The sequence below is a fragment of the Harmonia axyridis genome, chromosome X, assembly GCF_914767665.1.
Source record: "Harmonia axyridis chromosome X, icHarAxyr1.1, whole genome shotgun sequence".
NCBI lineage: Eukaryota > Metazoa > Arthropoda > Insecta > Coleoptera > Coccinellidae > Harmonia > Harmonia axyridis.
The window spans coordinates 13,950,690-13,972,335 of record NC_059508.1 but is presented as its reverse complement, the minus strand read 5'-3'; the positions used below and the strand labels follow the sequence as shown (position 1 = coordinate 13,972,335).

At 32.6% G+C, this 21,646-nt stretch overlaps 4 protein-coding genes across 5 annotated transcripts; 2 read left to right on the top strand and 2 right to left on the bottom strand.

The window, feature by feature from the left end:
• The first annotated feature begins 965 nt into the window (after nt 1-965).
• On the top strand, nt 966-11,564 carry LOC123686304 (semaphorin-5A). Of its 2 annotated transcripts, none has more exons than XM_045626354.1 (9): nt 966-1,392; nt 4,334-4,438; nt 5,811-5,910; nt 6,672-6,879; nt 7,611-8,787; nt 8,937-9,528; nt 9,588-9,991; nt 10,049-10,204; nt 10,304-11,564. In XM_045626354.1, the coding sequence occupies exons 2-9, from the start codon at nt 4,345-4,347 to the stop codon at nt 10,687-10,689; spliced, it is 3,117 nt and encodes a 1,038-aa protein (XP_045482310.1). In that variant the 5' UTR covers nt 966-1,392; nt 4,334-4,344; the 3' UTR covers nt 10,690-11,564. The 2 variants fall into 2 exon arrangements, with proteins under 2 accessions (XP_045482310.1, XP_045482311.1); XM_045626355.1 differs by lacking the exon at nt 966-1,392 and adding an exon at nt 1,552-1,702.
• Nucleotides 11,292-12,633, bottom strand: LOC123686307 (short coiled-coil protein homolog). Its single transcript, XM_045626358.1, has 2 exons — nt 12,480-12,633; nt 11,292-12,421 (listed from the first exon to the last, which is right to left on the bottom strand). The coding sequence occupies exons 1-2, from the start codon at nt 12,532-12,534 to the stop codon at nt 12,060-12,062; spliced, it is 417 nt and encodes a 138-aa protein (XP_045482314.1). The 5' UTR covers nt 12,535-12,633; the 3' UTR covers nt 11,292-12,059.
• A 261-nt stretch (nt 12,634-12,894) lies between these two features.
• On the top strand, nt 12,895-17,032 carry LOC123686306 (RING finger protein 11). Its single transcript, XM_045626357.1, has 3 exons — nt 12,895-13,222; nt 14,469-14,607; nt 15,052-17,032. Exons 1-3 carry the CDS (start codon nt 13,100-13,102, stop codon nt 15,252-15,254), a joined length of 465 nt encoding a protein of 154 aa, XP_045482313.1. The 5' UTR covers nt 12,895-13,099; the 3' UTR covers nt 15,255-17,032.
• LOC123686308 lies at nt 16,212-20,639 on the bottom strand. Its single transcript, XM_045626360.1, has 3 exons — nt 20,351-20,639; nt 18,140-18,288; nt 16,212-17,552 (listed from the first exon to the last, which is right to left on the bottom strand). Exons 1-3 carry the CDS (start codon nt 20,565-20,567, stop codon nt 17,361-17,363), a joined length of 558 nt encoding a protein of 185 aa, XP_045482316.1. The 5' UTR covers nt 20,568-20,639; the 3' UTR covers nt 16,212-17,360.
• Between the last annotated feature and the right edge of the window lie 1,007 nt (nt 20,640-21,646).

Genomic DNA, 21,646 nt, shown 5'->3' with positions numbered 1-21,646 from the left:
TGGTTCAAAGAAAATTCGATAACAATTTTTTCAGTTACATGAAAAACTTAATTCTTTGTTTGGTATTTACTATCAACATTAATTATTTTCTCATTTATTGCAAAAGGTTTTCTATAAATCAAATGATGCACTTTGATCAATTAAACAAAGTACTTCCTCATAAATGAAATAATCAGAATAACAGTCTTATCTCAACAGAACGAAATAAAATGCATAGTTGCATTCTCGGAAAAAAATATGATGATGCGACTGCACCTAGGACATGAACAATATCTCCTATTGTTTTTGAATTTGGAGCTTTCAATGCACGCTGTTTCAAATAATCTTGTAAATAAATAAATAGAAATGATCAAGGATTTCGTTGTACTCGAAATGTTGTTTATATATTCTTTTTCTACCACCTCCTTTTCAAATTATCAAAATGAATAGGAGCCGAGTTTTCAAAAAAGACATAGAGTTAGAGAATTGACCTCGAAGTCAATTGAGATAATATTTAATGTGCAGAAAATCATTAGATCAAGTAACACCTACGTCTATATAACCACATTCCATATGTTAATAACATAAACTATTAACTCCTTCCTACTGTGAGGTTCCATATGTGTTAGATTTTTTTCAAGTTCTCCTTTCAGGCGACTTCATGTCGCCACTGAATTGTTCAAAATGAAAGCTTTGTCTACGAAACAGTTGGAGACATCAACTACAAGCACTTAAAAGGAATCCATGGCTCCAATAAAAATGAACCTTTTACAGCCTCACAAGTTCGATTCAAGTACGCTGATGGTGTCTTGTCAAAACAGTGGTTTCAGTCAATTGCTTTCGAGATAGATTAGGGTAAGAGCATAGGTACTTGAGAGAAAAAGGACCAATCTACCTGACAGCGAGATAGATGCCGTAATTTCAAATGCAAATACTATGGGTACGCTAAGATTGACCTGCGCGATGCACCCAACGTGTTTTGTGGGCACCTATCAACCAGAAACTAGTCTTATAATATTTGTTCCATTACACTTGTCTCATACGTTTCTAGATTAAACAGTAACGCGTATACCCAGTTGAGTGGTTCTTCATCTTATAGCGTGCGCCTATGCCGTGACCCTTGAGGCGTTTTACTTGAGAACTTAAGATGAAGACTGTTTACATCACAACAACCTTATAGATCCGTAGTCAAGGTCGTTTAAGAACACGCAGCATCTGACTGGTTTTCAAAACATTGACGCTCAATTTTCGACAAATTCAATACGATAGTGTATGTGTTAGTGTACGAAAATGGGAAATCAACGTGATGTTTGCAATAATATAGACAGATTTTAGAACAAGTGGAAAGCTGAAGCAAGTTGACTGCCGCTCCTCATCGTTAAACCAGAATGAAGTTCTTAGAAATTTGCAACTGTGAGTTTTTCGAATTAGTACCGTTTTCTCTATTTTCCCTGGGATTTTTTCTTTATATATTCAGTTCGGTCGTGCGAAAATTTACAATATCTGCGAAAATTTGGATTGATTTTCGACTGTGGTACAGCTAAATAAACATTGTTTTGGTACCGTCATAATAAACACATCTGATCGAAGAAGATATGTGCTGATTGTCAAACTGAATAAGACCTTTTCTCAAAGTCAAAGATGCTTTAATTGATTCTTTAAGTGGAGTGTAAGTGTAAATCAAAAGAAAGAAAAGACACATGGTTTTTTAATACTTACTTAGGTACCTAGGTGATTTTTTTTACAATCATTTAATTTAAAAGTTATGCTCATATTAGTTTACATTTTTTTTATTATAATTTATTTTTTTTATTTCAAACTAAAACTTTTGATATTCCTTATTTCCAAATCGATATAGACGGCTCAAACTTGAAACTAGATATTTTCTTGTTGTGCGATAAGTATAGCTAGATATCAAATATATAGGTATGTATATCAAATGCAATTTGTTTTCCTTATCGAATATTGGCAAATTTATATTTAATATAAGTCTTGCATAAGCGCAAATAAAATATACAAGACCGGTTGATTGAAAATCAAAGTGCCCACACGATCTTTTGAAATCCAGACATAGCAGTACTATTAATCCATTTATAAAAGATTTATTATGATTTGTGTTGAGATATTCCTCCTAAATGATTTGCATAAACTTGAATTATAATAACTCCAATTATGACGCCTTGCACAAGCTTTCTAATTGTTTATTATTTCCTTTTTTAGCGATTTGTAAAAATATCTCAATGGATAAATCGAACTGGGATCATAATAAGATTTAAAATTATTCTGCTTATTCGAATCCTACATAATGTTCGTCTTGAAGATGAACTTAAATTCCTACAAATTTTTAATAAAATTCATGGAAATACTTTTTTCGACAGCTCTGTTTCAATAGTTAAATAGGTAACTGACGAAGCAATTGTTTTGTTGTGCTAAAAATTCTTGCAAATTTAAGTTCATCATTATTCAAAATTAATTTACATCAAGTACATCATCCAAGACTGGAGTGATTCAAATAAATCTTCGTCTTATTGGTAAAATTTGTTATTGTGCATTTAATAATCTTAATTTGAGTTTTTTAATACATGAGTTATGTATTTCAGACTAACATTGGAATGAACAGCGTTTTAAAATGATTGATATTACTAAAACATCATCTCAAGTGGTTTATTTATCAGTGAATCCATTACTGTCTGTACCAGAACTCTATCTCTGCTGTTTAGAATAATTCCAAATGGATTTCAATTGATTTTTTATTGAATATTTGATTCGATTTAACCACAGCCGAGTGTCTGGATATCATCCATATACAAAACATTTCTATTTAAATTTATGAGGTTTTCAACCATTCAGAATACATGTAGTTTTGATGGGTAGATAAATTTTTTTTTTGTTGACAAAAGCTAAAATATATATACAACTTAAGACCATTAACGGTTGAAGGAACACCCATTATATTAGGGGTCTAAAAGTCATTATACCCAAAGATAAATCCCTCACTTGTGGGCTTCGAGCAGGTAGCTCTTCGTCCTTAATCCCTATAGATCCTAGATCTAATAGGTAGAAAAGAAGTTTGAAGGAATCAGTCCCCAAATTTGTATTATGTAGACATGCCCTAGACTCTAGAGCCAGATTTGTATTCAATAACTTGTGAGACCTGCATTGGGTTGGTGTTAATTTCAAGACGAAGTTATTTGTTATGGCAATTTTGAATAGAATTGTCTATTGTTTGATCTATCGCCTTTTATTCGAAAATTTCAGTGTTTGGCTCCTGCTGTTTTTGAATTTGGGGGCGTTTTTGGGTGTAGCATTTTAAACACTTTCATTTTTAGAATAACTCGTTCAGGACAATATCAGAACAGTTCTTTCGAATTATCTACCAATTTCTGCCAAAAAAAATGTATACTACACAAATAAGTAACTTCTGAATCTATGATAAGTTATATTATTTGAGACCTCTAAATACAAGCTTTAGGTTTTGCTATACTGATCTTAGAAAATTTACGCATAAAGTACAAATGTGAAGTACTGCAATATGATGGTTCGATTTTCACCAAAGTGCAAAAGATCACATATCTATTGAAGAGACATATGAGATATCGAAGATGTTATTAAACTTGATAAACTTCAATCATGCATAGTAGGTCAGTCATTGAATTCCAATCAATTGTATTTTTTAAGTCATAATCGTAAACTGAGAAGCAGATTTTCTATTTGTTATTGCTAAGCTATTTGAAAGAATGAAAAGTTTTTTTTTATTTATTGACATCCGCATTGATTACACTTTTAAAAAGGATACATATCAATTTGACAAAATATCTGCTGCGAATTTCGACGTTTCCTATAACTTATTTTGAAATTTCAAACAGATGCATTTCCTTTATAAGAAAAAATTGTTATTAATTTTTTTTCACATTGAGATTTTATATTATTTCTCCTGATGAGAATTTTTTTTTGAGAAAATAAGAAACCCCCAGGGTAAAATTTGCAATGTTTTTCATACCATCCAACTTTCGTGTTGCTCCTCATTTTTGAACACCAACCTAACTTACTGGCGCGCGTTTTGAAAAGTTTCAGAGTGCAGGTCTTTAGAATAGCAGCATCATTGGTACCTATATACACCTACGGATACACTCGACTTCTATTAGATAAAGAAAACATCATTTGAAATATGTATGTCCAGACATGAAGGACAGTGCATAACGCATCATGGATAATCAAATCAACCAGATTATTGATTTTACGTGAATTGTGACTCTTAATTTTTTATCGTTGACATAGCCTGAGAAACGAAAGATGTGTACCAAAAATTGAGATATCTCAACCAAATTATTCTATAAATATTTGTGTTTCACAGGAAATGGAAGAATGGCTCGAATATATTTCTGCATATTTATGCTTTTCCACCTCGCTAGAATTGTCTACCTATCTTCCCATGATTTTCGCTACATTTCTCAACAAGGTAAGTCAAATAAAGTAATGTACACATTTAATACGCTGGAACGTAAAGATTATCGAATCAAATAAGTGTTGAGTTGATTTCCCTGTCTGGATGAAAGATTTTAAGTCTACAAACGAGAATACAGTTCCTTTCATATTATGGGACTAAAAGACAGTTTGAGAGTGGGTAGCTAAAAGCAATCTATAAGGAAACGTGTTTACAGAAATGGTGCTCAACAGAAGTTGAGACAACTAAAAGAAAAATATAGTGACGCAACTTGGATAATACATATTGATAAAGTGGTTGAACGACCTTAAGTGATTTTATTTGTACATAATTATTGTTCTCTACGATGATTTTCTATATACAAGTTGTTCATAATTGCCCGCCAAAATTTCTACATCAAAATTTTAGACTTGAAGTCAGAAGCTTTCGCGCGCTCGTTCAAATTCGTAATAATTTAAACGAACGGATTTTGGCCATTAACGAAGATAACCGAAGTATTCGGACCCTGAAAACTAGCAATATACAAATCAATCAATTTGTTTTTCGATTTGGGTCAAAGATTGACTCATTTATTTTATCGGATTATCCATCAGCTTATAATCCCCATTTTGATATGCAAAAATGCAGCACAATTTAAACTTGTAGTTATTTCACGTCTCATCACCTTCAATATATGTTATTTTTATGGATTTTACAAGTGTAAGGTAAATAACACCTTACTTATCTTTAAGCAAATACTTTTATCTTTTCGTTACATAATGTCGTTTCAAGTTGAAGAATTGATATAAATAGAAACAAAATTAGTTTTGGATCACGTACACCAAGATCACTTAAGCATAAAATAGGTTTATATTTTTTTCTTGGAACGTTAATATGCCATAGCAACTTGAATTTGTATATTATTCAAATTTTACATAATCATTCAGGTTATTTCTATCTTAAATACTTGAACTGTTACCTTATAGCCATAAAATCTATATGTTATGAAAGTCCCACTTAATTTATAAAGAAACTGAAAAACTACTTATCAAACATCAAAAAAGTAACTCAAGTTGAACTCAACTTAGTATTTTCAAAGAGTAACAACATGTCCAAAGTAACTTCAAATATCTTTGCAGAAAGTAATTTATCTTATATCTGGATAAGTTTTATATTTGACAATTCTGATTAGCAGTAAAAAAATATATCTCTGCCTGAAATGCAAATCACAAATATATGTATTCAGAGAGTTCATATAGAACAAAATTAGAAGGAATTAGTTATATGAACATGTCAGAACAGAAGCTAATTGATTTTCGATACCTGATTCTTTCCTTTTGTAAAAATTCTTATAATAAACTATCCTTTTATTTTTATCAAAAACGGGCAAAAATTGTTTTTTTCCCAGATTTGGAACCGACAATTAAAACTTTCTCAAGTCCTGGTGTCAGCAATTATTTCCAAATGCTCTTCGATATCTCCAGCAATGAAGTCATCGTCAGTGCCAAGTAAGTTTGCTCAATTTTTGTTGATTTCTCTTTTTGTCTCATAATAAGAGTAAGGCTATAAAATTCGGTATGTTCAATTTACTTTGACTTCGAGCTATTGATTTCTAACTTTCCCTTCAATCTTAGTGTTTTCAACCCACAATTATAAGAATATTAATTACTTTTTGAGCGCAATATTCATAATTTTCGAATTTTAAGCCAGTATTGGTTTCAAACGATGAAGTGGACTCACTGATCTCCTGATTTTATGTCAGTGCTTTTCATTATTAAATCACTTCAATGAAAAGATAAATCATAAAAGAAGATGCAATTAATCAATTTTAATTCTATACTGTTCATATTATTTTCTGCATTCACTTATTACAACATTCCTGGCTCAGATGGTCTCATTATTCATTCTTCATATAATAATACGTTAGATGTAATAAACCTATCGATGAGTAAAAGCAATATTTCAAGGTTTTCAAAATTGTCGATTCAAATTGGTATGTTTGGTATAATTTACATACGAATAGTTCGTTTCTCTTGAATATGAAGGAAAGCAAAGACCTTCGTCTTTGTTATCTTCATATCCGGTGTGTAAAGCAATAAAATGCCTGAAATAATAGCTGTATAGCTTACAAATAAACAAAGATGGGATGAAATAAATAAACTTCAGAATTTATTACGGATCCAAAGTAAATCGACACATGAAATAAACAATGGCTGGCTTGAAATGATCTGAATATCAATTTTATTCAGTCGAGTACTCTTTTTTTTAGGGATTCAATATTCCGTCTAACCCTTGAAGATTTGAATTTGATCGAGAATGTGACCTGGAAAGCATCGAATGAAAATATATCTCAGTGTATTGCGAAAGGTCAATCAGAACATGTTTGCCAAAACTATATTCGAATTTTACAGAAGAAAGGGAACAAGCTATTGGCCTGTGGAACCCATGCTTTTCTTCCTCAGTGCAGTTGGAGGAAGGTTAGTAGAACTGATTTTTTTTTTAAATCCAAAAAACAAATATGTATTTTGCTCTAATTTTTCAAAAATTCTGGTATCAGCGTAATGATAATAAATCATTGAACTCTTATACGAATAAGATTTTCTGACTGTTTTTGTACTAGTTTTCGGGAAAAATCCTAGACAACTTTGGTTTCGTGTCTGTCGTTCTGTGTGTCCACACATTCTTATTCAGCCTTAACTAACTACAATACAAAACCGATTTTGATGAAATTTGGTAAGGGTATTCAATATAGCACGTAGATGGTTCCATACAAAATTCATCTTCTACAGATTAATTACTTATACTGGTTAATTATTGACAATAATTAACCAAAAATTTTTATTCTTTTGGCGGAAAATGTTTGGCCGTGGTTCAACTTGAAAATTTGATATTATGATGGGGAATTTTCCAAATCTGGAACCAGTGTTTTGAGCCCAAAATTGAGATATATCGTGTTTTGTAGTATAATTTAACTACAAAATACGATATTTGTCTGCAGATGTACACAAATCTGCCCAGTGATAATTAGTTCCAAAAATTTTCTGTAGATGTCGCCACATAGACTTAATTCGAAAATAAATTAAACTTATGATTAGTTATACATTTAGATGAATCGGTACTCATTAATTATGAATTAATTATTATGATTAATATCTGGTTGATCGGATAACCCTTAAAAAATTTATATTGACCTAACTCTCATTTTCAGATCGACAATATTTCCCAAGTTACAGAATGGATGAGTGGAATTGCAAAATGCCCTTACAGTCCATTCTCAAACCACACGAGTATTATTTTGGAAAATGGCGATTATTACTATGGTGGACCTACAGATTTTTCAGGCTCTGAATCCTTACTGTCCAAGACAACCGAAGTTCTACGCCATAACGTCAAGACAAGACAATACAACCCTTTGTGGCTAAACCAACCCCAATTTGTAGGCTCTTTTGAAACAAACGACTTCGTCTATTTCGTGCTCAGAGAGGCCGCAGTAGAATACATGAACTGCGGTAAAATAATTTATTCTAGGATAGCTAGAGTTTGCAAAAATGACATGGGCACTCATAATCTGTACGGGGACATTTGGTCGACTTTCATCAAAGCAAGACTCAATTGCTCAATAAGCGGTGACTACCCTTTCTATTTCAACGAGATTCAAAGCATATCTTATGAGGCTGAGGAGAATTTGATGTACGCTGTGTTCACAACACCCAACAACGGAATTGGTGGATCTGCCATTTGTGCGTTCAATTTAACTGCTATAAATGACGCTTTTAATGGACCTTTCAAGTACCAGGAAGGAATGGAAGCTGCTTGGCATGCATCATCGACCCCTCACAGAGAACACTTAGAGTGCAAGACTACAACGAGCAGACATCTCATAGAGACCACCAAGTACCAACTGATGGACTCGGCAGTACAGCCACTCACCTTAGATCCTCTACATATCTCAGAGAAGGAAAGATACACTCATATCACTTCAGATATAGTGGCCACGAAGCTACACAAAAGTGTTCATATTTTATATGTAGCAACTTTAGAGGGCTTGGTCAAAAAAGTGGTTATTCTTCCAAGGACTTTGGAAGCTTGTATCGTCGAAGTTTGGGAACTTTCAATCGATGTACGGATCCCAGTGAGAAATATGAAATTTGTCAAACAAACCAATTCGGTGTATTTTACAACTGACCAGAAGATGTTTCGAATACCTGTGGACCAGTGCAAAAGACACACTTCAAGAAGCAGCTGTATAAATGCCATGGATCCTTATTGTGGATGGAACGAAAGGGATGAAACCTGCTCTCTACCAGCCGATGGCAACCCCCTCGACAAATATTGGGAGCAATCGGTTGTCTCTTGTCCGGTTCTGGATTCACCAGTAGATGGAGGTAAGTTACCCTTCTCACAACATCGGTCGAGCAAGGAGCTCCTTTTTGTTACCTGCACTGTTTGTTAAATATTTAATACTACCACCGCCATCTGTGCAACAGACCCGAGACTTTTCAATTGGCCTAATATGGTGATGATTTTTTTTCAGGATGGAGCAGTTGGGGTCCCTGGGCCCCTTGTCTTCAAAAAGGAACAGAAGACCCCTCCGACACTTGTTTATGTCAGCAAAGATATTGCAATAATCCTGCCCCAGTCAACGGTGGCAAGCCCTGCACTGGCATATCGTTAGCAGTAACCAACTGCACAGTCCATGGTGATTGGTCGGATTGGTCATCTTGGTCAGCCTGTTCAGCCACATGCGGCCAAGCTACTAAAATAAAGACCAGGAGTTGCACAAATCCAGCGCCAGCATTCGGAGGTAGAGTATGTGTTGGACAATCCATCATGGAAGCCTACTGTTCGGAGCTCCTTCCCTGCCCCATTCAACCCAAAAATGGAGGTTGGAGCGAATGGGAACCTTGGAGTGTTTGCTCTGTATCTTGTGGTATCGGATTCAAGAGGAGAAGAAGGAAATGCAATAATCCTAGACCAAGAGATGGAGGGCAGTATTGCATAGGAAACGATACCGAATATGAGGAGTGCATCAAAAATGAATGCGAGGAACACAGGAAGCATCATGTAACAGAATGGATAAGAGAGAAGAACCTAGGAAGAGGGGGCTACACTCAAAAACGATATAGGTAAAATATTTTAGTCATATTTGGTTTTCATATCAGCTAATCTTACCAATCGTCTCCAGGCTTTTGTGCAAGGCTAACGTTAGGCAAGCAAGTGACATTCGTCTAAGTTCCAAAGAAGAAGTTCAGACCTGCAATAACAAAGATCAATGCTACCAGTCGGAAATAATCCAAAAACCCAAATGGAGTCCATGGTCTCCTTGGGATGAATGTTCTGCACAATGTGGAAGCGGTGTTCAAAACCGCACTAGGTATTGTGAAGGCAGAGGTTGTCAAGGTTCCAATATAGAGATAAGGCAATGCTCCAGACCTCCGTGTACAGGAGAATGGAGCTGTTGGTCCGAATGGTCCCCCTGTAATGTATCTTGCGGATGGGGAGTTCAAACAAGAACGAGATCCTGTTTGTATGAAAACTGTAAAGGTGCTGATAGAGAGACACAACCGTGTGAACAAGAACCTTGCGCATGTAAGTTTACCTTTATTTGATAATAACTCAAATATTGACAATACGAATTTATTACAGCACTCTTAGGCTGGGAGAATTGGTCTGCTTGGTCGCTCTGCGATGAAAATAATGAACAACATCGAAAAAGAAAATGTAGAACGATTAACCCTGCCACAGGTGTTTGTCAAGGCAGCTCTTTTGAAACTAGAATATGTGTCACTCGTGGACCAAATGGTGAGTCAGAGACTTCTCATTAGATATCTACACTTTTGAGACGTATCTTTGCCAATACTGTTTATTGATTATGGAATTAATTCTTGATATAAATTTTAGGTTTCAGCCAGGGGGAGTCGCAGCTTCAAACAGCTTCCATGCCCATTGGTCTGGCATTTGCCTATCTAATAATAGGGGCTATCCTAGGTGTAACTTGTGGTGTCATCGTTGTCCATATTTATTTCCGGAAGAAGAAAACTAAAATCCCTAGTTCCCCCCACTATATAAACGCTAAACAGAACCCTTATGTTACAGTGCCATTACATGACAGGTCAAAAAAAAATAGCGCATCTACCTCAAATAGTTTACTCAATAATTTCCACAGTGGAACATTGAAATCAACGAAATGTTATGATTACGACACAGTTAAACGTGGAAACCATGTTTTAGCTAACTTACATCATAAACAGGACTTTTTAAATGACGACAAGTCATATTATGACTGAATGATAAATAAATTATATGTAAGCGACAATAGTAATTGTATAAAATGAAGCTCATGGCAAGACAAATACTTAAAATCATGTGATATGAACAAGTAGTCTCAAAAAAGAAATATGTATTTAACTATTGCTCTCTTAATTTGAGTTAACTATAATTTAGTTGATATATTATCAACAGAGAGAATAATTCTAGTAACTTCTATCCTAACAACACCTATTTACTCACATTGTATATCTGTGCTGGTTTACTTAACAGGAAATTTGAAAATAAATAACCAATACTCAAATTGATAGTATATCTGTTGTTGATTTTGTAACTGTTATTTTTATGTATTGTATTTTATGTACTTTTATACATGTGCAATTATTTGTAACACAAATGTTATGTTATAATTTGAATTTTAATATTGATTTCATACAATTGTTCATATTGAACAGACTTAGGAATACATCCTGTACAAATACATAAATTTTTGTTATTTCTTCTATTCAAATTTCCTTTTGCGATGGAACAGTGAATTATTTACTATAGCCCAAGTTAAAGTATAGTGAAAAAACTAGGCTAAAGTTTGAATAATTAAAACTTGGGAACATTAAAAGACAAATTGATTTTGCCTAAATTTATTGATAACTAATAATTTTCATTGTTACAAAAGGATAAACTATATGAAAATATGTAGGAAGCTTCCAAGTTTGTTATTTAGTGTGCACTGTGAATTATTCAATATTTATATTATAAGCAATGCCAAACACTTAGGCAGGCTGTATTTATAGTGAAAGGCTCTTTGCTATTCAATTGTCAACAGCAAAATTTCAGATTAAAAGAGGTAACATTATTGATCCTTACTCAGTATGACCTCTTCAGATAACAGTGCGCATACATTACTGAAGAATTCTCACCATCATCAATTTCTCTTCCAGTTTTTTTTATAAATTTTAGTTATTTTCTAAATTATATAAAAAAAATTTGGTACAACATTCTATTCCATAGAATCAGATAATTTAAATGCATCATATCTTATCACTTGACTATTGAAGAACCTAAAATTTGATTTCAACAATAATCCAAGTTGTAATATCAAAATATCTATTAATGGCTAAGACCCCAAAAAACAAAATAACTTCAATGTCATATCTATTTCAACATAGCTTGAAATGACCATCAAATCAATAAAATATTCAGTTCAAATTCATTAAGCCAAATAACAGTGCTGATATAACATAATTTTCTATTATGACTCATAATCTTAGCCCTGTCACTAACAATGCATCAGTTTGAGAACTTTTCATCTAATAAAATTTGCAACATATAAAATAAATAATCAGATGTTATATTATTTGATTTACATGAACACATTCGGAATCCAAATGATTTACTTCTTTTTGATTTTGGGGGAAGTGGACTGGAATACACTGGATGCAGACATCAAGTTTTCTATATACTGACCAAGAACTTGATTCTCTGACCTTAATTTGAGATTTTCTTCTTTCACGCTATCAACTCTTTGAGATAGATCATCTAAAGTATTTTGTAGTTCTAAGACTTGGGATATAAGACGAGCTTTTTCTTCTTGCTCATCAGGACTAGAATCTGGTTCTAAACTATTTGGTTGTGGACTGGAGCTACCATTTGTGAATGTTGACTGTATAGAATCCATGCTTCTTCCGTGTACCATACTAGATGAATAATTGCCTTCCGAAATAGAATTTTGTTCAGGTTCGTCATTTATTATAACTGCAAAAGCATTAAATGTTCAACTGTGAAAAACAATCAAGTTGTGTCATTATTATACCTTGTGGATCATCATCGGCCAAAGGTATATCGTCTTGTACCCTTACTCCTGCCATATTTCAAAGAAAATTTATTTGATGGAAAATATATCCAGTTAATAAAGCTATTTGAATACAATAACAAATTACTCCTTTCTGAATTGTCAAAGTGTGAAGTGATCACAGATAAAAGTGTTATGGTCTCTATGCGACTGTCATTTCTCAGATTGAATACCAACATTTAAATAATGGAAGGATATGAAAGCAAATTAAAAATAAAATCAAACTTTGTAATTATTGCAAAATTTTAATAACAAGGAATTTTAGCAATTTGCTGCTCAGTTATACATCCTTGAAAATAAGTGTCGGTTTGTACTCTTCAAATTTAGTCTTCAATCTATGACATCCCTACTTTTTATTTTGACGTTGACATGTTATTCTGAGAGTGACATTTTTGATGAAGAAACTAGGTGCTCAATGTCCTTCGAAAATTACAGTTCTTTGTAGCGAAATTATTTATATTTTCTTCCAGCCGTAGTATTGTGTCTTTATAATTGTTTATGTTATCTAGAAATTTTGAAATAATTAATTTCTATTGTTATGAAAGGTATATTCGTAAAAATATCTGCTGTGATTTGATTGTATGACGAGTGTAAATATGGGAAATTGCTTGAAAAGATCCACTACTGACGATATTTCTCTGTTGAGAGGTAACGATAGTGTTAGAGAATCATCATCGGACCAACTTACGCCACCAAATTATCAAGTAAGTGTAAATAATATTTAGTGTTAATATTTTGACGTTCAGTTTCGTGATAGCGATTTCAATGCTTTTCCACTTTATCGAAGAATTGTTTCCTTTATCTTTTGTTATCACCATTCTAATAATATATTATCTTGAATTTTCAATTCTTTTCGCTAATTAATAGGGTGAATAAAATAAAGAAGAATGTTGGTTGTTTCTTTGGCTGTTGTCAAATTTTTATATCCACGTTCTTTCTTATTTTGATAATTTCAAAAATACGTAAATGATATATTCACTTTAGTAATGTTTTATCAACTTATGAATAAGTTCCCTTGAATTTATGATTGCAGTAATGAAAATATCACTCAAACAAAGATTGTTTGCTTTTGAATATGTATCATAACTGTACATCAAAAGTTGATAATGTCGAATCAATTGCTATTTTTTGTATGCTTGATGTGATTTTAGTGGCAATTAAAACCTACTGAATCCAAGATAATTCTACCTTAAGATTCAGTTCAATTAAATTCGAATATTAGATTTATTAAATAATTTCTATTTGAATCTCAGCAGGGGTCTGTTCAATTTATATGGATCCATATCTGCTTAAATTATTAAAAATATTCAGTCTAGGTCAAACTAACATTTCTGATTGTAGTGTTATTGCATTACTGATCTAGAAATTGATTACTTGAAGTATTAATAAGCTTTTGACCTATCATGAATATCTTAACAATATAAGGGGACAGAGAAGCATTTTCTATTAGAAATTGATATTGTCCTTGTATCTTGCCAGAATTCTGAATAAAATATCAGATTCTTGGTAATGCATTTTTCATGACAGATTTTGAAACATAAAAGGAGAGGCTTATTCTAGTTATCCACATTTCTCAACATATTGTACTTTGTACTCTTCCAATTTATTTTGAAGTCATCTATTTTGGGTGTTTCGGAAACTTTGAATTGATCAATTTCATTAAATGTCTTCAATAAAATAAATTTTTTCACTCAATATTCATGAAATCAAGAACTACATTCTGATTTATGCAAAAAAATATTTAATCTTTTGTTTGTCTAAAAATTTTTCGACAGGATTGGATCTAGTCCCAAAAATTGTTTATATTTTGAATGAGCCAAAGTCTTAAATTATAAATTTGTGAAATGGCAGGAAATGAAGAAAAACAATGGGTAAAATTAGCGAATTATCAGAAATAGTTTATAAATCGACAACAAGAACTTCTTTAATATGAAACCTTTTTTTTTACAGGAAGTGTTACCATCTCAACCAGCAATTCTTCCAGTTTATCATCCTTCACCTAGTGTTACACGGTCTGTAGCTCAACTTACCGAAGAGGAACAAATAAAAATTGCAAAACGTATTGGATTGATTCAGCATCTTCCCACTGGTAAGTTGTCGGTCAGCACACTGAAAAAAGACCATTTCAGACAGATTTATGAAAGAAAAAATCAATTTCTAATTGAGAATAAATAAATAGATACTCCTTATTACACTTTTTTTTTTGAAGACCTATTTCTGAGCCTGTCTAAAATTTAATCAGGCATCAAATTGAATAATTTTTTTTCTAATTTGTCTGTTTTGGGTTAATATTTGCAAATTCTTCAAAAATAAATTATATGAGCTTAAAACCCTACGAAAATAACCAGTCCGGCGCTCTAACCGCTAAGCCATTGAGGATAGATATTTTTAATAATTTTCCAGATTGAAAATTTGTCCGCACGCCAACAAACTATTTACCTTATATTTATTACACAGACGCTATAATCTATCATTTTTGAGTGTATAGAAAATTATCTGGAGAAGTACTCATGCTTCTATTTGTATTTTTCAGGTACATACGATGGCTGCAAGAAGACCAGGGAATGTGTCATATGTATGGGAGAGTTCATGGTAGGTGACGCTTTGCGTTATCTACCGTGCATGCATACATACCACATGAGATGTATCGATGACTGGCTCATGAGGAGTCTCACTTGTCCGAGCTGCATGGAACCTGTAGATGCTGCTTTACTTACTAGCTACGAGACTAACTAATAGCCAGTGCCTTGCAATCGATTGTGAATTACTGTGATCTGAACTCTTTTTATTGGGCGTGAATGAAGAGTGGCTGTGATTCCATATTTATGTATAAAGTATATCTCATTTAGGGAAGAATATGGATGGCTCATATTTTTTTTTTTATATGTTCTCATCGATTCGCTTCAGTTATACTAATATACTAGCGGGATAGATGCTGGTGACAATGATTCTCTATTGGCATCACAAGTAAAGAATTATATAAAATGGATTATTGGTGGGCTTAATTTAACCGCCATTTAATTTTACCATATGAATTTATTTTTTATTCTTGTTATTTCAGACTCTGGCAGTTTGGGAACTGTTTCAAAAAAATCATTATTGCTTCAGTCTTTTATACATACGAAAATATATTTTTTATTACTGTTCCGGTTTGATGAAAATTTCGGTACATTTTTGACTGAGCACTTGATTCTCAAACTTTTTTTTATTTGGATGATGAATAATGCTGAAAGATCCATATTCTTCGAAAAACAATTTGATGTTAATTATCCACATTACATTACACAATGATTGAATTAAAATTGATCAGTGATTATAAGAAGGCTCTTATGCCATCGGAAGATGATTTTGTTATTTCATTATCAGCCAAAGACTGAAAGTTCTTGCTTATTTTCTGTATATCTTGCTATATCACTTAGTCACGTCTTTTCATTATAATATGCAAATTATAAGGTTTATGTGGATTTTAACAAAACCCAACATCATTTCAGGTACTGTTACTTGTAAAATTGCTTTACGATTTTTGTGATGTTGATATGTTTTTTTTTTTTTTGAATTTTTGAATATGTGACAGTTCTATACTATTTTGAGGTGAGGTACATCGAATTGCTGGTCGAAAATATTAATTACACTTTTATTGTATCCTCTCTATTATATTATTTCAAATCTGAAATATATTTTTTTGATAAAAGGCTCAAATCTTCAAATCGAATGCTGAATTATATTTGTAGTCTAAATTGCATGCTTTTCCAGAATGATTCATATTTCTGTTGTGCATGTTCAAGAACAAAAATGACATCTGCATAGGAACACTTCGACTCCAGTTAAATTAGGTACTTGTTAATGGAATTGTATTCTCGATAGCATTTACTCCACTAATTCAAATGATTCATGTCGATGAATATCTGATGATGTTTTCATTTCAAAAGAAAACTTGTAATGCTGAATGCTTCCGGATTTTAATTTTAACATTTAACCGTGATAATTCATCTCAGGTTTCAACTGCAACTGCAGTAAGCATCTTCAGAGGTTTCTCGTTAGTAGACTGTAATTTGACACTGCATTTCTTTGAACTGCTCGATATTTTTATACTCTCATTAGACTTTCACCCCAACCAGCTCTTGATGTTTGAGAGAATTTCTCTCTTCGAGAACAAGATGTGTCTATTGGTCAAAATATCGTCAGGATAAAGAAGCCACTGATTTTTCTTAACGGCTGCAGTTTTATATTTTTAGAAAGAAGTTAAGTATCAGGACGAGAACTGTGGAGTAATCTACCTCTAGAGATGTTTATCGCACTTGTAGGTGAAATGTTAGGTTATATGACTTAATTGTCCGTCCATTTGTTATTTTTTAATTACTGTTGCATTGTAATATCGATCTGCTGTATAGGATTTCATTTTAGTCAATCAGTTCATTACATCATCAGATTATTACCTACCTTTATTGAATTGTAGTTGTACTTAAGTGATTATTCTTTTATTCAGAAATAAAACAGAAATTTACATTCAAAAACTTTAATAGAATAAATTTCAAATTGACCACAATCTTGAAAGTCTCTTGTATGGCAAAATTCAGTTTTCTTATAGAAAATATAAGCTCAATTTCTTCAAGCCAAAGCTCAATATGTACAAATATAACTTCTTTGCATTAACTGATTTTTTGAAAATTCAATTTAATTATTGTAGATCTGAACAGAAAGCGATATGTAATTGAAATTTGTACAACAGAGCTTTTATAATCAAGCAAATTACTCTGCTAGAACACAAAGTTTTTTTAGAATTATCGATCACATTTGGGATATTCAAAATATTGGTGTACATATTTTTCTGATATGGTCGAGTTATTTATATAAAGAGAGTAAAATCGGTATAATCGTGAAAGAGAATATCAAGGCAGATAATTTACATTTTTGCTGAGCATTCATCTGCAAGTTTTGCCTGTATCTTTCCAATTGCTTGGCAGCTTCATCGCCTGGGGGCTCCAGACAAATAAATTCACAGCAAGTTTTACCAACTCGAAATTTTTTACAAAACTGAAAAAGACAATGTTGAAACATCTTTTGTTATATCGTTGAATAATTTGAGAGTATTTGAAAAAACTGTCAAATCGCCTATAGGTGAATTAAAAAGCTTATGATTCTTTTCTCTATTTTAGTATCGTAATGAGTTCATTACATACTAAATACAGTGCAGTATTCGTCAGACATAAATCACGAATTCAATGCGTAATTAATAATTATTTCAAAATTCGAAACGTAAGATTCAAATTTTGCAATCTATTAATTTTCGTAACAGTCACACCAACTGCCAAAATACAATACAAAAGTCACTAGTACGTATAATCTAAATTTTCCATTGAATTTCGACAAAACTTGACTGAAATAGAGAAAATATCGTCTAATACTCGTTGCAAAAAGCAATTCCAACACTCATGCGTTCGAAAACTCGCTCGTTTTCACATTCGTGTTGGAATAGGAGGCATCCTTCAATTTGTTTCATTCCAGCATAATTCAATGATTCATTTTTAGGCGTTTTTATAATTTAAATGAAATAATGATTTGTGAAAATTCGAATTCATCATAACTTTATTCAAAATGAATTGAATACTGATTCAACTCACATAGGGAGGATCGCAGTAGATAGCTTTACACCACATTGGTTCTGAATGATAACATACACACATAGTGCATACTGCTGGTCCAGGTACATAGTATAATCCATGAGGAATTGTGTTCCCTTGAAAGTCTGTACAATCCTCTTCGATAGCACCTAGAAGTCGCAACTTTCAACAGGAAAAATTCGATAGTATACATATAACTTGTAATATGAACTATTTTTGTAACAACTTTCACTTCCAGAGGCTTATTTAAACAAAAATAATATTATTTTCATGCGTTTCGCTTTTGAACATTGGCGGCGCTCTGAAATATCGCATGTGCAAAAAATAGAACTAGATGGACCTGAAAATCTGGCCCCCTATTCTTTAAAGTTGGCGCCGCCAATGCTTTTGAAGCAATACTTTTGCGGCTAAAGTACTCTTTTTTCCATTGTTAGATGTAACTGAATTATGTGCAACTTTTATGTGAATAAACTCATAGTTTATTGCAGGCTATTTGTCAAACAAAAAATAATGTGCTATTCATTAAAATCATCCTCATAAATAAATGAAAGTTTTAAAAACGTTACATATATATTGATTTGAAAAAATATTTCACTAAATATCCAAAAAAATGTCTGAAATCTTGAATAATTCAAACCTTTCATCACGTAATAAAAAAGAAACTTGTTTTGGGCGAACCTGTGATGACGTCAATTTGAAGTAAATACGTGTGTCATTCACATTTTTGGGTTTAGTGTTTTCCAGCGAATTTCAACATTTACTACAATAACTGCTAGTTATTCTCAGAGTCTGAACAGATAAATTTTTCTTTAGAAAAGGTGTTGAAAAGAAAATTGAATTCTGACCTCAAACAGACTGCTATAAGTAGTAGGAATTTATGACGAATCAAAGTAATCTTTACAATAAAATGAATAAGTTTATAGTTATATCAAAATAATGATCTCTACGAAAGAAAATGGTAGAATAAATCATGCAGTCAAACATTTTGTATAATGTTTATTTCACTAGATGGCGCCACTTGCGTTTTATTTCGGCGGTCTCTTTGAATTCAAATTTTTTATAACCATTTTTTTAAGGATTGTTTTTGCGAATTGAGAATAAAAATTTTTTGAATGTGCTACATCAGAGGAATACTATTCATTACGAAAATTTATTATTATACAGCATTCAACCTCGTATGTTGCGAATGTATAATATCAATGAAGGTCATCAAACATAAAAAGAAAATTTTTAACAGTTTTCAATATTTGATCGAAATGAGAATTCAACAATCAATATTTCCACATTCAACGAAAATTTGAAGTGAGTAGGTATCTATATATTTTTTTTATTTATATTTCTATAAAAAATTTCATTTGACCTATGAATTAAAGAGGTTTCATTACGAGTGTATTTCTACTGCGTTAAAACTAACTTCGCAAAATATGCAACCAAGTGCTTTCAACAAAAATCAATTTTACTTGGTGCTAACACGCAATGTTAGTCACATACCTACCAACTCATTACTTATTTACCTTCATTCGATGTTAAAATTCTATTTTCAGGTTTCGAATTTAACGTGAAAATATATTGAATGAATACTTAATGATCTTGTCCCTATCATTTTAACTTAGTACGTAAGTACACGAGTAGAAATAATAATTTTTTCGAATATCAAAACTTGAAATTGAAATAAACGATATTTGATTTTTTTCTGATGAAATTTTCAAATGAAATTGCGGAAATTTTTTGAAATCGTTGCAAAATTTCTATGATTCAAATTTCGAAGAAGGTGGGCTGTTTGAAGCAATCGCAACAATTGTTTGTATAGAATTTCAAGGCCTCTTTGATTGTCCAAGACTTGACACTCAATTTTTTCATTAATTATTTTACCGTTTTTCTCTATCGCCTACTTAATAGTGTAATCACTTTTGGAAGCAGTTTGTTTCAATTGGGTAATGGTTGGTTATTAAATTCAATGAACGTAAATATGAAAACGTAGGATTCAATATGAATGAAAAAAATATTCGAAATATTTCTATGGTTTTGTTTTCCAAAACTCAATATATAGATATTGAGAAATCCTAATTTATGGATGAGCAGGGGTGCCAATAACTTTTTGTGTCGAATTGCTGGACATGCAAACAGTGGGTGCTTATATTTCTGTGATATGAGTGGTGAATGAATTCGAATTTTTTTTTGGTGTTGGAGAAGTCGAAATGTTGAACTCACCTGCGAATTTCGTGAGTGCGAATAAACTACAGGAGGTGAATAGGAGCAGTTTCATCTTAAAAAAAAAATGTATACGTTCGATACGGAGAGAAAAAAAACTTGAAAAAAAAGAGAGGGATGTGGTAGCTTCGAAAGCTCTATTTGAACTATACAGCTCGCGTCTGCTCCTGGGTCCCACCGCATGGGAAGTGGCATTTTCACTGCAGTGAATGGACATTTTATGCGAAGCGCAGCAAGGTGTAGACTAATTCGCGGTATATTTAATCACGAAAGCTGGAATAATTGAAAAATAAACTGCCTAACGCTCTTTCGGTTTTCTCTCGTCTTTTTTGTCCTGCCACTGCGCATTTGAGTGAACCATTACGAGATTGAGCAATTAGTTATTATTTTCTTTTTCATTTCATGAACGTTGGAAATGGAGAAAATGAAATAATCCCATCCCCTAAGAGCTGCACTTTTTATGTCTCGGGGGGAACAGGGAGAAAAACAAACAAAAATACATCAATTATTTGATCAAAAACAAATATTTATACAGGGTGATTCACCGGGATGGCCTATTAGACGTTTATGGAAAACTAATCATAATTTTGTGCTGAAAATTTGCATGTTGAGGTTTGAGACAATAATCTTTCTCCCTAAAATTTTTTCAGATCTCTACAACTTCCGGTTATACCATAAACAGACTACTACATCCTTATTTCAAATAGCACACCAAGTAAAGGGTGTTTTTTTTAGAGCTATAGAACTTTAAATTGCAATAAAACAACGATGGATTATTCGATTGACATGAATTTTATTTATCCGCAAGATGATCTTGTGGCATAACATTTTAAATATGATTTCTGGCATATGACGGCTGGCTCGGATGTAGTCCAATCTGGACGTCCAATTTTCGATGACTTTTTCCAACATTTGTGGCCTTATATCGGCAATTACACGGCGAATGTTGTCTACCAAATGGTCAAGGGTTTGTGGCTTATCCGCATAGACCAATGACTTTACATAGCCCTACAGAAAGTAGCAGTGTTAAATCACAAGATCTTGGAGGCCAATTCACAGGTCCAAAACGTGAAATTAGGCGGTCAGTGGTCACCAAACGTGTCTTTCAATAAATCGATTGTGGCACGAGATGTGTGACATGTTGCGCCGTCTTGTTGGATCCACAGCTCCTGGACATCATGGTTGTTCAATTCAGGAATGAAAAAGTTAGTAATCATGGCTCTATACCGATCACCATTGACTGTAACGTTCTGGCCATCATCGTTTTTGAAGAAGTACGGACCAACGATTCCACCA

Excerpts from the sequence above, each read along its gene's own strand:
- LOC123686304 (XM_045626354.1), top strand. The coding sequence starts at position 4,345 with ATGGCTCGAATATATTTCTGCATATTTATGCTTTTCCACCTCGCTAGA. Across the intron at positions 6,880-7,610 it reads CTCAGTGCAGTTGGAGGAAG|ATCGACAATATTTCCCAAGT; the intron begins GTTAGTAGAACT and ends TCTCATTTTCAG. Across the intron at positions 9,992-10,048 it reads TGAACAAGAACCTTGCGCAT|CACTCTTAGGCTGGGAGAAT; the intron begins GTAAGTTTACCT and ends AATTTATTACAG.
- LOC123686307 (XM_045626358.1), bottom strand. The coding sequence starts at position 12,534 with ATGGCAGGAGTAAGGGTACAAGACGATATACCTTTGGCCGATGATGAT. Across the intron at positions 12,422-12,479 it reads GGCCGATGATGATCCACAAG|TTATAATAAATGACGAACCT; the intron begins GTATAATAATGA and ends ATGCTTTTGCAG.
- LOC123686308 (XM_045626360.1), bottom strand. The coding sequence starts at position 20,567 with ATGTCCATTCACTGCAGTGAAAATGCCACTTCCCATGCGGTGGGACCC. Across the intron at positions 18,289-20,350 it reads CGCACTCACGAAATTCGCAG|GTGCTATCGAAGAGGATTGT; the intron begins GTGAGTTCAACA and ends TGCGACTTCTAG. Across the intron at positions 17,553-18,139 it reads TCTACTGCGATCCTCCCTAT|TTTTGTAAAAAATTTCGAGT; the intron begins GTGAGTTGAATC and ends TGTCTTTTTCAG.
- LOC123686306 (XM_045626357.1), top strand. The coding sequence starts at position 13,100 with ATGACGAGTGTAAATATGGGAAATTGCTTGAAAAGATCCACTACTGAC. Across the intron at positions 13,223-14,468 it reads TTACGCCACCAAATTATCAA|GAAGTGTTACCATCTCAACC; the intron begins GTAAGTGTAAAT and ends TTTTTTTTACAG. Across the intron at positions 14,608-15,051 it reads GATTCAGCATCTTCCCACTG|GTACATACGATGGCTGCAAG; the intron begins GTAAGTTGTCGG and ends TGTATTTTTCAG.